This window comes from Schistocerca piceifrons, chromosome 9, assembly GCF_021461385.2.
Source record: "Schistocerca piceifrons isolate TAMUIC-IGC-003096 chromosome 9, iqSchPice1.1, whole genome shotgun sequence".
NCBI lineage: Eukaryota > Metazoa > Arthropoda > Insecta > Orthoptera > Acrididae > Schistocerca > Schistocerca piceifrons.
In genome coordinates, this window is record NC_060146.1 from 165,727,845 (window position 1) to 165,747,918 (window position 20,074).

Genomic DNA, 20,074 nt, shown 5'->3' on the forward strand with positions numbered 1-20,074 from the left:
CACATCATGTCTTTTAAAGGTATCGTCCACTCAGTTTACACCTAAACTATAGTACTGGAATCCGACACGACCAGGAGACACTGGCTGACCGGCTAATGGTGTTGACGGTGAGTTGCCGGGTTCCACTGAAAGACGACAACAATGTATGGACAACAAACACAACATGGCAGAATGACAAGTCCGGAGAGTGAACCAAATCAAGAGCCTAGATGTAGCAATATCAGGAACCAAACAATGATGAGTACAACGAACAACATGAGAGAGGAGTTGGAACAGGACTGAGGTCCTGGCCTCTGTGCTACTAGTTTCACACAGGGTGTATACGTGGACAGGAAAAAAAATTTCCCAATTTTTCCTAGCTAAAAATACACTTTTTCTCCAGTCAAAATGCACTATAACCGTGACAATATTAGTAAGTGTAACCTACTGCATATAACAAGGCAAAAATCCCCATTAATGTACAAGTACAAAATAAATGCCCAGTCTTTAGAAGCGGTAACATCCGTCAACTATATGGGTAAGACTATTCAAAATGATCTCAAATGGAACAATCAGATTACACAAGTAATGGGTAAGGCGAACTCTAGATTGCGGTTTATTGGTAGAATCCTGAAGTGACGCAGCCCTTCAATGAAGGAAATCGCTTACAACACTTTAGTTCGTCCAGTCTTAGACTATTGTTCATCTTTATGGGACCCTTACCACTTGGGTGTGATTCAAGAGATTGAGAAGGTCCAAAGAAGAATGTCAAGATTCATGACTGGTACATTTAGCCATCATGAGAGCATTACAAATCTCATAGAAAGTTTGAAGTGGGACACATCTGCAGATAGACGATGCACTAAACAGAAGGGGCTGCTCACTAAATTCCAAAATCCGATCTTCGCCGAGGATGTAGAGCCTATATTAGTAACCACCAACTTTCAAATTGTGCAATGATCACCATTCAAAGGTAAGGGAAATTAGGGCTCGTATTGAGGCATTCAGACTGTCGTTTTTCCCCCTCACGCGATGTGCGAGTGGAACAGGAGGGAGGGGGACGGGGTCGGGGGGTGGGATCATGACTTTGGCGCAAATAGTGCTCTCTGCCACACACTGCTTGGCGGCTAGCGGAGAATAGATTTAGATATACATTCCTTTGGAGTTGTGAAACTTATCAGTCCTTTGAGTGGCCAGGTTTTACACAAGGCCACAGAACTTCTCGGCACTTTAGGAAAGTTGACCAGAGAAAGATAACACATTTTGGAAAGATCTTGGGCAAACTCTTTGCCTCTGTATATGTCTGCTTGTGTCTGTATATGTGTGGATGGATATGTGTGTGTGTGCGAGTGTATACCCGTCCTTTTTTCCCCCTAAGGTAAGTCTTTCCGCTCCCGGGATTGGAATGACTCCTTACCCTCTCCCTTAAAACCCAAATCCTTTCTTCTTTCCCTCTCCTTCCCTCTTTCCTGACGAGGCCACCGTTGGTTGCGAAAGCTAGAATTTTGTGTGTATGTTTGTGTGTCTATCGACGTATATATATGATTATAATAGAGGGAAACATTCCACGTAGGAAAAATATACCTAAAAACAAAGATGATGTGACTTACCAAATGAAAGTGCTGGCAGGTCGACAGACACACAAACAAACACAAACATACACACAAAATTCAAGCTTTCGCAACAAACTGTATACCCGTCCTTTTTTCCCCCTAAGGTAAGTCTTTCCGCTCCCGGGATTGGAATGACTCCTTACCCTCTCCCTTAAAACCCACATCCTTTCGTCTTTCCCTCTCCTTCCCTCTTTCCTGATGAGGCAACAGTTTGTTGCGAAAGCTTGAATTTTGTGTGTGTGTTTGTGTTTGTTTGTGTGTCTGTCGACCTGCCAGCACTTTCATTTGGTAAGTCACATCATCTTTGTTTTTTTTATATATATATATATATATATATATATATATATATAAAACGAGATACATCAAACACCAATGTTCCAGTAACATTTTAAATAATGGCATAAATGGCTGCCCTTCTGGAGCCGAAATTTTTCCAAGTGACTGGTCCTCATAAAAGGAAATTTACTTTGAAAGTACCACTCCTTAAACCACCATTTGCAATATTTCCATGACCTGTTGGAAATGTAAACAAGTGTGATGTCATGCTCATCGAAACAAGGCCCCGCATCGAAAGCATTTTGTTGTTATGAAGTATTGCTCAGGCTTTGACACATTTTTGCTTCTTGGCAGAAGCTTGTGTATGCACTGTGTTTTGTTGTTATAAATGATGCATGGGTCAGTCCATGCGAAAATCAACCAATAGTCTGGTTCTTTACATCACAAATTTTGATATATTTTTGTATATCAATAGCAGGAGTTGTTTACATGAAGAACTTTTTTTTTTTTTTGCAGTTTGTTTCAGATACTAATTTTTGAAGTTTCAAAAGTTATGCAATTTTTATCACTTTTTGGAATCTTAAAATGGCTTATCTCCAAAACTTCTTGAATTGAAGGCCTGCAATTTGTATCAATTTATTCAGTTTCTTATAAGGTTTAAAAAATATACACTATTTTGCTATATTCATAAAAGAGTTGAATTTTCCAAAACCAATCTCTTTTAAATTCTTAGAATCTCAAAACTGGAATTTTTTTCTTTTGAAAAAAAAAGTATGTTACTTATACACTATTTGTAAATGTGTGTGTTCCAGTGGGAACATTAAAATGAATTTTATCGTACTGGTAAGCACAGAATCCAGCACATAGTTGGTAGGGCTGCACACTTATTATTAAGTTGTAATGGAAACCTTACATGGCAGTTGAATGATTGTTATTTTTCATTTAATGACAATATATTACATTATTGGAATTTACTGTCTGTACTGATCTCCCCAGGTTAATTATGAAAATATTTGAACATGCAACAAAACACTACATGCTCAAGAAAGACTACAAATAATTTACTTAACTGTGCCTGTATTTTACAAATACATTCATATTAATCAATATTAGTAATTATACATTGGTGCAGCAGTTACTGTTTAACAGTGAGTTGTTTCAGTGACTTCCAGTGAGAAATTTTGTACTCATCTTCAAAAAGAAAAACCTTATAATGATCCAATTACTATCTTATTAGACTAAGATTATATATTGCATTATTCCATTATATGACATTATCTTGTCCTCTAAAACAATAGTGACAGACAGATTACAGATGTAACAACACATTCTTTTGCAATATAATCTGTGAGACTTCCTCGCAGATTAAAAGTGTGTGCCAGACCAAGACTCAAACTGGGGACCTTTGCCTTTCGCGGGCAAGTGTTCTACCATCTGAGCTACCCAACCACAACTAACAACCCTGTTTCCAGAATGAAATTTTCACTCTGCAGTGGAGTATGCGCTGATATGAAACTTCCTGGCAGATGAAGTTTGGAAAGTAGGACACGAGGTACTGGCGGAATTAATGCTGGGAGGGCGGGTCCTAAGTTGCGCTTGGGTAGCTCAGATGGTAGAGCACTTGCCCACGAAAGGCAAAGGTCCCAACTTTGAGTCTCGGTCTGACACACAGTTTTAATTTGCCAGGATGTTTCATATCAGCGCACACACTGCTGCAGAGCAAAAATTTCATTCTGGAATAATCTGAGAGACTTCTAGCATATCTTCATCTGATAGTCTGTACATTATTCCAGTGGCAATTATAGGGTGTACTTTACAAATTATGAAGTTCTTTGGAACAATCAATTCATCTGGTCTTCTTGGGTGTGAAAACGGAGTTGGTCCACAAGAAGCATAAGTAAAATATTTACTTCTGCTTCTTTTTCATCTTTTGACAGCACACAACCCAACCAACATATGTTGTCATAAGCACAGGCGACAAATCCTCTACATGTAATCTGTTCAGATGGCATGTCATATGCAACAGAACCCACCTGAATTTTATGAACGTCACAGTCTTCAAAATCAGAAACAACTTTTGCTTTAATCTTGTCTCTGCTCAAAGGAATAAACCCATGACATTTCTCAGTCCCTCTGACTGCTATGGCTTCATAAAATATTTTTGCCAATATCCTTTCTTCTGCTGCATGCTCATCCTTTGACAAACAGAAAATTTGATTGATGGCATGACTACTTACCCCACCCACACAATTGGAAGAGTGTTAATATTTCATTATTGATACGATTTTGCAGACTAGCTTTGGTTGCAAACCTTTTTACTGTGCTGCCAACACCAGCACACACTCATTTCCATGTGAAGTAGTGTAAGAATGTCATTCTGCCTCAGTGCCTCCAAAATCTTCAGCATGACGACATAAGTTAGCAAAATTGTATTCTGCTATGAACCATCACTGAAGCAATTTTTTTTTTTTTTTTTTTTTTTTCAAAACGAGCTTTATTAACTCTTTTAGAACATGTGTGTGTGTTCTGTGTTGTGTGTAAACTATCTTATATAAAAAAACCCTTTGTAGGTGGGAATATTTTTTTCATTATTCCCACTTTTTGTCTTATTATAAACAACAAATGGATGCATTGTGGCCATGGAATCACTCCAATGGAATCCTTGGGCTCCATCTTGAGGCACAAAAGAATAATTTTCAGCAAAATCATGTACAATAATAGCTTCATCCTGCATTAGTGAAGTTTTCTTTTCAGAAAAAAAGCAGATTGCTGTTTTGCAACAAAGGAATTAGCTGTGTACAAAAATCCTGCACGAATACATCTGTTGGTTTGGTTACAGTTGGAAACATGTAGCAACCAACAGCAGTCCACTGTTTGTAAGATATGTTTTCTATAATTTCCTCTTGAAGTGCAGGAATGAGGGCGTCTTTAAAAATGCTTGGCATCGGGGCAGTAGTCACATTCATTTGTGAAGCACCTAGTATCTGGTGGGTTGCACATAATTTTGAACACACAATGTTTTTATGTGGAAAGTGTGCTTCCATATTCTGATATGGTGACCTAGCTGAAGTTTGTGCCAGCTATCAGTTTTGCATTTTGATGAGCTGCACAAATGTAAGCAGTGTGTGTCCCACTTGTTCCAGCTATAATACAATTTTTTGGCTTTAATTCAACAAATTTTGAGAATCCAATTTGGACTTGTGGGTTATTTGATTTGAAAAGTTGTACATTTCTCTTAGATTCCCAAAAATTAATCTTTTTAGAACACACATAGGCTTGCCATCACTATCTTTCCCACAGAAATGTAATCCTTTTTCCCAGGCATTTGCCTGCTAATATGATCACAATAAAATTTTCACAAAGCGAACAGTTTTGGCAGACAAAGACAGTCCAAGCTGCAGATCAGGAGTAGAGTTTGCCCTTCCCTTCCACTAAAGTTTTTGTTTTTCTTTTCATGTAGTTGCTTACTCCAAACTCTCTTTCTATGTGAGTGCATGGCAACTTTGTTAGTGATGACAACACTAAAATTTTTTTTGTTTCTATCAGAAGTGTGAAATGGTTTTTAAACTGATCAATCATGTCCATTTGTGGATCATCAAAGCCACATATTTCCTGATTATCACCAGATTCTGCCTAAAAGCATGTTTCACATATTCTGCATGTAATTTTTTTGGCTTTACTGGGGATTCTACCACTGAAGTCAAAAGAGGCATTCAACAAATGCAAGTTGCCTTCAACATCCACAAACTCAGGGTCAACAGATGTGCTACAACTTAAATGCACCTTTCCGTAAGAGTCTTTGCTTTCCATTAACAGTAGTTCAGGTTTTCTTTCTTTAAATAATTTCAGTCCACTTGAAGTGCAGATTTCCATGCCTTCTTCGATACCAAAGATCATCGAAGAAGTTACATTTCTAAGATCCTTACTCACACGGAGCGAGCTTTTCTTTAAGGGACTACAACAAAATTTTGACCACTTTTTATTCATAGTTTGTTTTCTTTTTAAGAAAGAAATTACAGGCATCAAAAAGATGAAACTTTTAAGAGATATAAAAAAGTAAAATTGCTTCATTTAACTTTTATTAAAAGATTGATTATGAAGAGTAGAGAAAGTACAACTTTTCTTAAATACTGCCTTACAAACCCAGTACCGTAGTGCAGTGATGATTCATGCTGGAGTCCTCTATGCTGGAGTTCTCAGACTGCAGCAACATTTATTTCATTCTGTATACAACACCACTACTTCCATTTCAGAACAGCTGCTATATGTGTACCTGACTCACGCATCACATGTACCGCATTCCAGGAACCTCCTCCGTTTTCCCCCTCCAGTGCTTTGTTAAATTAGTTTCATCAACTGATCTTCACTGAAGTGTGTTATGTCAGTAGAAGTGAATGTTTTTATTTTACCGTTACATATTGGTAGTACTTATTTTCTGTTGTGTTGCAAAAATAAAAAACCAAATTCGAAGTTATATAAAATGAAAAAGACATAATATCCCTTATACTATTTACGTTGTTTTATTCCATTGTTAAAATCATAAACTGAAGTCTGCTTAGTTCGGATACAATAATTTCATTTAAAATTAGGTTTTATGAACCACCTGCAGAAGTTGTGATGCAATTTGCAAAGCAAATTGCAGTAAAATAAAATTTATCTTCATATGTTCCCATTGGAACACCACCATGAAATTGGGCACACACATTAACAAATTGTGTACAGTTAACTACATACTTTTTTCAAAAGGTGAAAACATTACATTTTAAAATTTAAAGATATTTTGATTTTGGAAATTAACTATTTTATGAATATAGTAAATTAGCATGTATTTTTGAACCTTATAAGAAACTTAATAATTTGGCACAACTTTCAGATATGTAAGTCAAATTTTCTTTGGTTGTAGTTTATTCTGTTGGTGTGGCTGTGGATGTTGTTTTTAGTTGATTTTGGGAAGGTTGTGGTAGTGTTGTTTTATCATTTTTGTTGATTGGTTTAGTGGCATGTGCTCATCTTTAGTTTGTCCCCACCCAAAAACCCCCAACTTCCCATGCTTGTCCCGTTAGTTTAATTATATTTTTGGAGGAATATGTGTTTGACAGTTTTTTTATCTACTTTTGTGTTTGTTGTCATGTTTACGTAATGACGTCATAGTCACGATGTGGGAGTTGTTCTGAAGGGTCGTTTCCTCCATATTGGTGACATCATTGGTCAACGCAGACGGGTGGAATCGGACGTTACCGTTAACCCCTGCTGGATGCTGCAGCTGGTCAGTAGTTTTTGTAGGTGATAGCCAACTGGGTGATAATATACAGTAGGCAATCGGAGCTGCTGAATCTAATTGTTTCAGCAGAACATACAAATTTGTTACTTTTGTTTTCGACACACAGTGTGAGACTGATGGTTATAGATCTGCCTATTACGGATTATAAAGTTGGTTAATGGTTTTCATACATATTTCTTCAATCGTATGTTTCTTGGAGGATTTCTTGGGATATTGTCGCACGTTACAATGTAATACTTTGGTTGTGAGATGGCGATGTCAACTAATGTTCCTGCAGGAAAACTGGTTGTGGCGATGGACCAATCTGTAATGTAGTTGAAGGTCTAGGTTAGGTTGAAATGTTACAGTTTGGTTGCAAGTTGGTTCAGCCAACGAATGTGACTGGAGGAAAACTGTATGTGGTGACAGACTGATCAGTAGCATAAACCAATGATTGTTTTGAAAACTTTTGGGGTATTTTTGAGGTTGTAGTTATGCTGAAGCCTTAGACCACAGTTTAAATTTTACAAAATATTTTGTTCTATATGAGAACTGTTGTGTTGGCAGAAGAGCCAACACCGTGTTACTAGAGGAGGCTGAAATGCACGCTTTTTTAGCTCACGCAGGCTGGCGTGAGGAGGGAAGAACTCTAATGACATGAGGTCTGGAACATGACAAGGAATTAGAATTCAGAAAGCAGACGTAATTAGTTTCATACTTAACTTTCATCCATTAATGATGAACATCGCTCTTGACGATACATGATTCACAATTTTATCTGTTCAGACCATAGTAACTGAATATGGCGCCTTCCTAGGTAGTAGCCAATGACGTAGCTGAAGGCTATGCTAAACTGTCGTCTCGGCAACCGAGAGCGTATGTAGACAGTGAACCATCGATAGCAAAGTCGGCTGTACAACTGGAGCGAGTGCTAGGGAGTCTCTCTAGACTAGACGTGCCGTGTGGCGGCGCTCGGTCTGCAATCACTGATAGTGGCGACACGCGGGTCCGACGTATACTAACGGACCGCGGCCGATTTAAAGGCTACCACCTAGCAAGTGTGGTGTCTGGCGGTGACACCACAACAACATTCTGCACAATACATTTCATTACGCCGCCACGTCTAATCATCAGACGTCATTCATCGTGCTCATTTCCCGTCATTCATTGCACAAACAATTAACTACTGTAACACACAACTCAAAAGCCGGTCACACTTAAGTACACTTTTTCCATTTACGGCCCTATTGGAGTTGGTGCATTATCACCTTCCTCCAACCTTGAACTGACACATCCAGCCAGTTTTTGGAAGACCTCTGGTTTAACAGACTCCAAACCATGGTCTACCTTGGCATTTTTCATGTCAACAAACATTGCCAGAAGTGAGAGGTTCTTAACCCCAGACCAGACTAGTCTGATACTACCAGTGAGCCACCAGGTCAAATCTCTTCCTCTGTCATTTTCCTTAGTAATATCTGATAAAGTGGCAGCACCCCTTTTCTCAATAGCTTTTAATACCACGTCCCCTCAGCCTTACCCAAAACAAATGCACCATAACCCAACTGTAGGCTTAGCACAGATGACATGTAATATCAGCAAAACAAGACTTGTGAATTTCTACTACAAATCTTCCACTTCCAATTTTTCCCTGCTACTAATTACATCTCTACAAATCTCCCTACCAAAATAACATCTGCCTTTCTCTTTTTAATGTCACACTCCTCAATATAGACAAAATGTATACTCCACCTTAAGCAAAGTAAGCAACACAAATTTAAAATTTTATACAAACCAAATTTCAACCAGTCAAACCACATACCCTTTCTAACTGACCGCCACACTTTATCACGCCAACAACCCGTCCCTAGTCATAGTAGAGGACACAGTTAGGTTACCACATTTAAGACATGTAAATCACGTCCCATCAATTGTTTCTGTCACTACAGAGACTTATCAGAGAGACAAGTGTCATCTGAAATGTGGAAGCTAACATTTTTCTCTTTTCCCAAAGCAGGGACACTGGCATGTCAAACTCCGCTACCAACAGGCTCTGCAATGACAAGAACTATAAACAAATTTTAAATAGCATTACACAAAAACCAATGTGAACCAATCACAAAAATCAAATACCCACCGTACCATGTACAACAACCAGACATACTGATAAACAAAACATTGCAATGATGCCTGCAACTGGAAAAAAGTCATTCATGTATGCTATCTTCATGTCATATGGCATCATAATATAAGTAGGCCCTAATATACCGATGCCTCGTTCCGTTCCCTAGGACCAGAAAAAAGAAAGCAGAATAAAGGCATTACTGGTACTGTGCACATTCACAAAAGCTGCTAGGACACACATCAGAATTAGCTTATCTGAGGAGGAAAAGTTCTGTCAAGACATCAAAGCCCCCACAACATAAGCCATAGGTCTTTCCTATAAAATTTATGAGGTCTACAAAGTAAATCAGACATACCAAAGTTAAAACGCAACACCCTATTCATGTTCATTTGACAATATTCATGATAAACACGATTAGGAATATGTAGCCCACATTTAGTGGTGTCAAAGAATGTTATGGTTTAATTCAGTTACCAGTAAAACCTTGATTCTTTAAAGAACCGAACTCCCACGTATAAAACAACTTCAAACATATGATTACCTTACAAATGGGCCAATGTATTAAACATTTGACACTAATATTTTAACTACGAGTTGTGAAGCAGATAAAATTTTAGTTTGTGTTGGAAATTTATTTTATTATCTATCAAATTCCTGGGACTAGTGTAGCAGGGGATACAACCCGTTGGCTTTGGACAATGACGTCACAAGTCGCCAATCGAGAAGCGATTCATCTTAGTGTTGTAGCTCCCTTCAGTGGCTGATAAGTGTTTTTTGGCTTTTTTAAAAAAAATCTCACGAGATAGAATAAACAGATCCACTTCATTAAGCAATCAGTAAAAAAACGAAACTGAAACATAACAGCAAAAGCGAAAATGGTAAACTGCTCTCTGGCGACTTGTGACATCATTGTCCAAAGCCGACCGGTGGTATCCCTTGCTACACTAGACCCAAATTCCTTATATCACTGACTAAGTAGTCACAGAATTGATTGGGACAGATTATCTCACTCACTTCTATGCCGCAATAAGGCTGAGTGATGGATTGTGCAACTCATTTCTTCTTAGAGTATTATGTTTACGAATATCACTGTCCTTTTTGTGCTGCGTATGTCCTTTGTGTGCCACAAATGGAAAGTGTATATAATTTCTTACTCCTAGTACTGTATTTACACATATGCCTATTACTCTCAAGCTGAATTGTATTGTTGACAAATTTAATGAATATACAAATTTAGTGTGAGGCAACGGTCAATACTCCCAACTGCGTAAGAAAATTAATGAAATTTTTGGGTTGTCAAAAATGAGTAAAATATGTTAACATACTGGTTTGTATGTGCCCAAAACTGGCAAAAATTTTCAGGGTGAAATGGCCGATTGGAAAAAACTTTCTACCAGTTCAAGTTTTCAGCAATATGAGCATCCAAGATTTTAAGGGCTTTCTACCAAGTTTATTAGTTTTGTTCATACATTACTGTGATATCTGACCATACAAACCACCCAGTGATCTATGTGTTTTCAAAGTTTAAAGCAAGGGCAATTTGTGTTAGTTATATGCAACATATGCGTAAATTAAATTGTATCGTGTCACCATAACAAAGCATTTTTACTATTCAAAATTTTCTTAAGCCTATATTAAATTAAGTTTTATACCATCTGTGCTAATCCAGTTCAATAAGAAATTTAAAACGCAAAGGGATAGGAGAGTGTGAAGATTAAAATTAAAGAAAAGACAAAACGTACACACTGATCCTTCATGTAAGGAATAAAAATTTCTGCTAACAACCAAAATTTGTAAATACTATCTCCAACTAGGGCCTACAATCTGAACATATGCTTTTGTCCTTGCCCATCGAGTGGGCAAAGAGTTGCAATTTAGTGCCACCTCACCACTGAACTTATGGTAACAAGTGATTTCAAACTTGAACACTGAATTCTATTAGGGATAGCACAGACACTTGCTTTTGGTAAAAATGTAGATTAAGCCACATTCTGTGTAATAGTTCGTAAATTGAAAAAAAAAAAAAAAAAAGAAAATTCTATAAACAAAACATGTTCACTTCAAAATGAAAGTACACATACTCAGTTGCAGTGACGGATGAGCATGCTGCAATCACTTGCTTTTCCACATAATCCAGCATGTTTTCCGCATAGTCCACATCTGACATTAGTGCGTTCATAGTCTGAACATAGTCTGGTGCATTAGCAGGCTGGCCAGGACGTCGCAGTGGGGCGGTATACGCCACTCTTCCACGGCCCCGACCAACCGAAGTCATTCTGCAAGGTAGAAACCTACATTGGAATGCATATAGCGAACACCCACGCAAATGAAGTTAACGAAAATCAAAACTGAAAGACAACCTAATTTTAAAATCCAAAGTTGAACGAGGCATTTTACGTGCTTTTATTTCATATCTTTTATCAAGTTCGAAACGGGGTGGACACCGACAAACTAAATACAATTCAGTTAACTAGATCTGGATTAGACAGACTTTGTTTATATCAATAAACTTAACCAAGTGTGCCCCGCAAATTCTTATCAGTTCTCGCTTTTCCTTTGTGTCTGTCTCTATGGCCTACAAAAATCTCGACAGGTAATCCCATGAAGAACACATTTCGGACGCTATTCAAAACAACCAGCAAAATAAAACCGCGCAAGAAATGCGATGTTATATTGGTGAACACATCGAACTCTTAAAATTCTTTAATTAGCTTCGTTTCGTGAGAGGCTAACGCTACATTAAGGCGACAACTACTGTACTCAGGACAGTAATGATGATACAGATATCATTTTCAGTGAAACAACCATATGTAGTCATAATCGCTGGCGCATTTACAGAAGTTTTACACATATGACAGGTCAGTCTCCTCTGGGTGTTTAGCACGCTAACTTGCTCGGTAGCAACAAGTTATCCACGCAGTGACAGATTTCTAATATTTTATTTGCAACATTCATTCACATTATTTGTGGTGCGATTTCGTAGCTCACATTTAATGTTAAATTACGGAGCAGTAATCCACAAACATTTATTACCTTGTTTGTCAGTGTCTGAATTTTAAACACGTCGATCCAAACACAATCGGTATAGATAATACTACAGGTCCGAAATGTAGCACAATGACTTTGCGCTGCCATGGACGCTCATGATATCGATAAGTATTTATTTAGGCCTGTTCAGGTGCGAGGATCTGTGTGCGCATATATCTGCGCAAATGTCTGTGCTGCAACAAATGGCCGCAAAATCTCGTGCGTTTACACAACATAATTTCAGTCTACTGCTGGTCCGCCCTATGTCGCTCTTCGAAACAATTTTTAGTGGAATGCGGCAACCCTCTTTCAAAGGATATTTCAACACATGAAAGTATCTGATTAAACAAGAAATTCTACTGCGGTCTGTGTTCGCAACTAGTCATAAAGATGTTAATAAAGCGCCAGAGGAAGAAAGAACGATCTGAATAGACCGTGGCTCTTCAGTCGACGGTAAATTTACTTCGCGAGTTACATGGCAAACCCGACGGCTGGCGAAATTATTTGCGAATGGACATAGACAAATATAAATATCTATCGACAGTAATAATTTCTCTATTAACATGGCAAGATAGTTGTATGAGGTGCGTAATTTCACCAAATGAACCGCTGATAGCGACATTGCATATTCAGGAAACAAGAATAAGTCACAAAGGTTTAGAATTTTCAACGTCAGTACCCAAACATTGAGCGAATCAATACCTGGCACATGCACAGCTATGTAACTGTCCCAAAGAAGAACTCCATGCAGACAAGTATATTATCTCAGTGATGTAATACATCAAATGTGAGAAGTTACAGATAAAATTTTTACATTTTCAGACGTGTTTTGAACTTCAGATATTCTAATAAATTATAGCAGTGATCAATGAGGTATCTTTTCTCTTAGTACTGAAAATTTGGGAATTTTTAATTATCTGTTTAAAATCTACCAGCAACATGTTATGAATTTTTTCACGAGAATATAAAACTCCATTCTGAACTGCAGATAGGGATTCATAGACTTCAATATATGAAAAGTTTTAGTGTTAATATTGTGCTAGTGAATAGCCCCATTTACCTTATTTCATTCTTGTCGGGACCAAATATTCCATTAGAGAGTAAATGTGTTGACACAAAAGTATAAGAAGATCACTGAAGACATTGATGCAAGATGTTCCTTTTTCTACTAATATTGCAATGCACTCTTTTGTAGACTAAATACTCTTATTTTTACTTTATCCACACTGACACATAAGATTATGGTACAGGACAATATGGCATCTTCGTCTATGCACATAAATAATTGCATGCAATCTTTAAAGGTACAAAATTAACGTCCATTTGTGAACATTGAAATACAAGAACGTTACACAAAGACAGATAACTAAGAAGCATAGAACTTATAAGTGATGACAAAGATAAAAATGCACGTCTCAGAGGTCACATTTAACACTAAGGACCGCCAGTCTTATAACACACAAGCACGAAAACGTATCACTAACACTCTGCCCCCCCCCCCCCCCCACCTCTCTCTCTCTAGTGCTGAGCACCTAGAATTCTTAACGTTTGAAATCAATCTGGCAAAAAGTTCTTGTGTGGGTGAGATGTTCGCTGGTGTGAAAAACTGCCATCTGCAGCACAGACATATCCTCAAGCTGTACATTCGGGTTGGTCAGTGTCAAGGAAGTGTGATCTGGTGCAATTCTACATGTGTGCAATGAAATGACTGAGGTGTGGATGTGTTCTCAGAGGCGTATGTGTTGTCGATTTCGTGTAATGCATCACAAACAGGGCGGACTCTGGTCCCTGATACTCCACTGCTGCTGTGGCTGTTTGAGTAACTATACAGTGAAGTACATTTTCCAGATCGTTGACCAAAACATTTGTGGTTCCAGCACACCCTGAGGGCATTGTTCTACTGTCACTGCCGTTTTCGTGATGATGACGCCGGGTTGAATTGGTGCTGCGTTTAACTGTCGCCACCCTGGAGTTGCTGATGCGCACACATTTGTGCTATAAGGGTCTCCACTGCAGTTTACAAGCTTCTGATCCCCTAGACTCATTCAGCAGGTGTTGTCTTCTCAGGCGAGCTTCGTAGGCATCGGTTGGTTTCAGCCTGTGGTATCATAGGTTGATACCACCCTCACCGGCGTCTCACAGTTGAGTACAGAAATACCCATTTCCGACAGATGCCAATTGCGGTCGACTGGGGACCCAGAAGTTCCAATGGTGCAAGCCCGCTAGGTCACGCCTTCAGCTGCTCCGACTACTAGTGCCCTCTGCTGTCACAATAGAGGATGGCCAGCGGCTGCTACACAGCCCAATGTCAGTCAGTCTTGACAGTCTTCAGTCTTAGTCAGCCTTCGACAGTTCACTCATGCATCAGTAGTGGGAGCCTGACAGTACACGATGCTCTTGTAAAAGCTGGTCTCTGTTGTTGTTTATTCTTTTTTAAAGTTTCTCTCCAAAATTCTTGGCAGTTTTGTATTACTTTTCGGGTGTTTTTTTTTTTTCCTTTCCTTAGTTCAAAATGAGTGCCATGCCAAAATCGCCTGCTGCGCTGCCTGCCACTGATCTAACACAAGTTATTGATTTTCACATTCAGCAAATGGCGCAACTGTTTGACGCGATAATTCGCTCCATGATGACAGAGAGCACTTCGAATACGACGTCGGAACCCACGGTAATGCTACCGACCCATGGAAGTAGAATAAGGGGAGATGGCGCTACAGACTTACGCTGTACGTCGTTTTGAAGCCCGTGGGCGGGGCCTGCCGCCATCTTTTATCCCCCAAAACATTACCAGACGACTGTTTACAATTGCTTCTTGCTCGTTATTTCTGTTGTGTGCACGCGATATTCGTTTTATATGGTAAATGTTACACTGTTTTAGTGAAAAACAAAGGATAAGGAACGCAACTTCAAACGTTTTTCTGGTCTTAAATGCGTATTCGATACAGTAATACGATACGAAAATATGATACTACTGGCCTCAGTACTGTAATTCCTTTTTGTTTATACACTTCGAATAACCGAGAAGAGAAGTATGTACTATGAAAAGCTTGCTTTCGTAATCCATTTCTACCTACTTTCATTGTGTTTGTGTCGACAATTGATAAAGCCAGAACTCCAAAAGCAATTATTTATAGTTTAGAGGCACTGATTTGTATTCGTTGTATTTTCAAGTCAAATGCCAATTTTAAATGTTCCAGTTTGCAAGAAGCTTACCTCGTTTCCTTTGGTGTCCCGTAGATGTATGCAGGGATGATATAAACAAGCCAGCTGTCATGTCAACAAAGTGAAAGATTCGTTAAATTACGAAGGAAAAGAACTGAATTTAAGATTGTCAGGCCCATTGTAGTTTACACATCTGCTTTTTTTTTAAATTGTACCTACCAAATGATATTCAGTGTGGCAAATAACAGCAATTTACAGGGTAACACGACAGCACAGTGATTAATGTAATGATCTAAGCCTGGTCTTAGATAGGGAACTTTGTTTTAACAAATATGTAACCCTTTAAGTACTTATAATTTAACAACTGTAACAGGTGTTCCACACATTTTACTGAAGATTTAATTAACTAAATGTAGTTACATTATTTTTATATTAAATTATTGGATTTTAAAACATTAGTCCCCATTTCCAGGATATTTCTTGCCAGGATTTTTCGGTTACTTGGGAATAACCAAACAATGAAAACCAAGTGTATTGCTCACCTCCAGAGAGCTCTTCGTGTTGGATTGATAGTAAATCTAAAGTCAAATAACAAAAATAAAAACTGTAAAACTTTACAGTGCATCAGGATTTCAAGTATTTATAAGAAAATAGCGCTTAAATAAGCCCACTTACGAATGGAATGTGATTTATTTAAACTTTAGACTACAATCAGAACGATTAGTACACCCGTAAGCCACGCAAGCCGGCATTTTTTATCAAAACACTTCACGATTACACGGAATCAAACCCCCAGAAGCGAATGTTTTGGGGTAGCTAACATGGCGGATTTTCACTTGGGTCTGCTTCAAGTTTGTGACGTCATGACAACTCCTCTTATTTTTACCTCCATGTACCGGCCACACCGCTTGTGCCTGTGCCGCTATTTGGTGAGTTGGGCGAAACAAAGAAAGACTGGAATGAATACCTCACACACTTCTTCGTGCACATCGCAGGTCATCATATATAGGGTAACGACAAACATGCTTATTTATTGGCCACATCAGGAGTGACTGTATATTGATTTTGCGCCAAACTTTTTACCACTCTGCGCCCAGAACGTGTAAAATATGAGGAATTATTAGAGGCACTTACAAAGTAGTATGAGGATAGGGAACAACTGGGGTCCACCTGTTAAAATTTTTTTACATTGCTTAAGCAAAAAGGACAGATGTACCATCATTGGGCGACTGGTATGCAGGGCCTTACTAGAGACTGTAGATTCAAATGTAACTGTGGCGAACACTACAATGATGCAATGACTTCTGATGCCATCGCACACAGTATAGCTATCAAATTCGAGAGCAGATTCTTAAATACCCAGACCCTTCCTTGCAACAGGTTCTGCAGATTCTTAACTATCAAGATTTTTGCGAAAGCGCAGCAGATAATTTTGAGGTAGTGCATTTTTGTTCTATAGATAGGCAAGACAAATAGGCTTCACAGCCTGCTAGCAAACGGTGGCCTGCCCGTAAACTCGTGTCACATCCGGCACAAGTTGTGCAGTCATGCCCTCGCTATAATACTCCACATGATCACCGATCTTGCCTCTCCCATGAAGCGACTTGGTTTTCTTGCAGCGAACAGGGACATGTACAGTCTGTGTCCTTACAGAAACGAAGACCCCTCTTCTGCCACTCCCTCCCGTAAATCTGTGACAAACAGTGAGTAGTCTGTTTTCAATTTTCCGCCGTGTCATTAGTGAAAACGATTGTGTAACGGCCATTCAGGAAATCTCCTAAGTCATCTGCAGTACTGCGTGAGGAGAACAAACAATTTGTGTCTCTTACCATTGGTGGACAATCCGTTTGTTTGCAACTTGACACTGGAGTTTTAGTGACTTTCCTAAGCCATAGCACTTCCGAATTGCATGGGAAATCTCAGATGTGCACCTCACACCATATGTTGATGGCATAAAATGGCAATACTTTACTGCCGTGGGAACTTGTAGCCTTCCTACAACCTTTCGAGACACGACAAAGACAGTGACATTGACAATACTTTGCTCCCAAGACAGTGCTAACAGTTTTGACGTATATATTTTTAATTGTTGGGATTAAGTATTCAGGGCAATGTACTTCCTGTCACATATTTTGATCCTTGGAGAAGTGTTACTAAGTTATGTACAGAATTTCAGGATTTGTTTTCTGAGGCTTTAGGCAGAGCCAATGACTTTGTTGCACATGTCACAATGAAGGAAAATGCACAGTAGCAGTTTGGTTGGGATCGTCCTGCAGGTGGCTTAGAAACTTACTGCTTTGTAAGACAGTGAGATCGTAACACCCATTACAGCCCGTCAGTGGGCATCCCTTCTCGTTATCTTAAAGAAGGTATCCAGCAAACTCTGGCTGCGTACCAAGTCTCAAAAAATGTGAGTGCTCAACCAATCATAGGCAGTTATCCCTCTGTGCCTGGAAGAACTGATGGACAAATTGGGTGCTGGGCATTACTTTTCAAAAAATTACTTTTGTGATGCTTATTTGCAAATACCTTTGCATATGTAGTTGCAATGGGTCTTTTTCATTAATAATCTTCTGGGTCTCTTCAAATTTTTGAGATTGCCATTTAGCAGTGCCTCCACACTTGCCATTTTTCAGTCCTTTCTGGATCAGCCGACTGCAAAAGTTCCTTTTAACTCCAATTATTTACAAGACATTGTTGTCTCAGGTCTGAATCCTTAAGAACACATTAATGATCTTCGTACTCTATTTAAATTGTTGTCTGCAGCTGGTCTCATATGTTACACAGACAAATGTGCGTCTTTTCAGACAGAACTTGAGTACATAGGCAATGTCAGTAGCCAGGGTGTTCACCCAGTGCAATCACATCTACATGTTATCTGTGACCTTCCGCCTCCATGCAATGTTGGTTTTTGCAGACTGTTTTAGGGAAGCTCACATACTACATCTGGTTTATTACTAACGTCGCACAGATCATCGCTCCCTTGCATTGGTTGTGCAGGAACAATGTTCCTTTTTTTCGTTTACATGAATGTCAGCCTGCTTTCCAGAATTTGAAAGATGCTTTGGTTAGTGATCGATGCCTTATTCCTTTTGATCCCGCCAAACCGGTCGTCTTGGCTGTGGATACTTCTTCCTATGGCTCTGGTGCAGTTTTGTCTCATAAATTTGGTTCTGCTGATAGGCTGATTGCCTTTACTACGAAGTTGTTGACCAAAGCTCAAGGTAATTATTCGCAAATTGAAAAGGAGAATCTCGCAATTGTAAATGCTGTAACTAAGTTTCATGAGTACCTCTTTGGCGGAAAAAGTTACTTGGTGACTGACCTTAAACCTCTTCAATCTTTGTTTGGCACTTCTCAGTCAGTCCCAACTGATACAGCGCAAAAGCTGCAATGATGGGCACTTCTTTAGTCAAATTACCAATGTGAGGTTGTGTATCAGCCCATTTATAATCATGCCAACGCAGAAGTTCTTTGTGCCCTCCCTGCTGGCCCAGATTCAACATTCGATGAGTCCTCTGCTTCTTGCTGCTACATCGATGCACAAGGCATGCATGTTTTGCTCAGCTTCCTGATTAATCACTGGAAAATTGCCTAGGCCACAGCTTAGATCCTGATCCGCGGATTCTGTTGCACTACACCCGCACTGGTTATCCATGTTCAGCCAGACAGGTTCGTAGCTCTGTGGTTCGCCGATATTTTTCCCGTCAGCACGCCCTTGCAGTTCACCAAGGTGCCATTTTCCTTTGCACTGATAACGACCAATCATGTGTTGAAGTACGCCTGACATGCTTTATTTGTTACATCATGGTGACTGGGACATGGTTCGCACCAAGCATTTGGCGCGACAACATTGTACTTGGCACGGTGTGGATGTGCAAATTGAATAGCGACTCCTCAATGCCGAGACTGTATTGAACATGAGTCAGCCACATCTCAGCAGGTCTTGGAATGGCCCAAATCTCAGTCACCTTGGGACCATTTTACGGCTCCTTACTCCAATATACGTTGGCTCATCGTCGTTGATACTTTCAGCAAATTTCCCTTTGTGGTTTCTATGCACACTACTATGACTCGTACCACAATTCAGGCCTTGATGTCTATCTTTTGCCACAACATTTTTCTGAAGTAACTGTGACTGACAACGGACCTCAATTTGTGACACTGAATTTGGACTGTCTTGCACTGCCTCCGGCATTATCCACACCCCAAATGCATCGTTCCACTTGCAGTCCAATGGCGAAGCTGATAGCTTTGTAGGAACATTTAAGCAACAGAAGGACAAAATCTATACTTCCCAGCCACAGGATCAAGCTCTGTTGCTCTCCTTGTCTTCCTACCCCACCCAGCCACGCAACAGACCATCACCAGAGGAGTTCTTACATGGACAACACCACAGCAACTTGCTTCAGTTGCTGCACACATCAGGTTGGATAGCAAAGTATCACACTAACGATTCGGTCTCCTACAGTGTGCACTGCAAATGGAGTTGCTATGAGTAGGGCATCATTGTATGACTTCTTGGATGTTCTATGTTTTTTTCTTCAGGGACCATATGGATTGCTGAGACACCACCAGAATCAAATTCGTCCACATGAATTGTGTGATCCTGACACAGCCTTTGTGCTTTCAGATTCC

General features: G+C 39.3%; 1 protein-coding gene across 1 annotated transcript in view; it reads right to left on the reverse strand.

The window, feature by feature from the left end:
• Nucleotides 1-12,341, reverse strand: part of LOC124716952 — a 59,748-nt gene extending 47,407 nt beyond the window's left edge. The window contains exons 1-2 of the mRNA XM_047243542.1: nt 12,284-12,341; nt 11,332-11,526 (exon numbers count right to left, since the gene is read on the reverse strand). Coding sequence (XP_047099498.1) covers nt 11,332-11,525 — 194 coding nt within the window. The 5' untranslated portion in view covers nt 11,526; nt 12,284-12,341. The remainder of the gene's footprint in view (nt 1-11,331; nt 11,527-12,283) is intronic.
• Between the last annotated feature and the right edge of the window lie 7,733 nt (nt 12,342-20,074).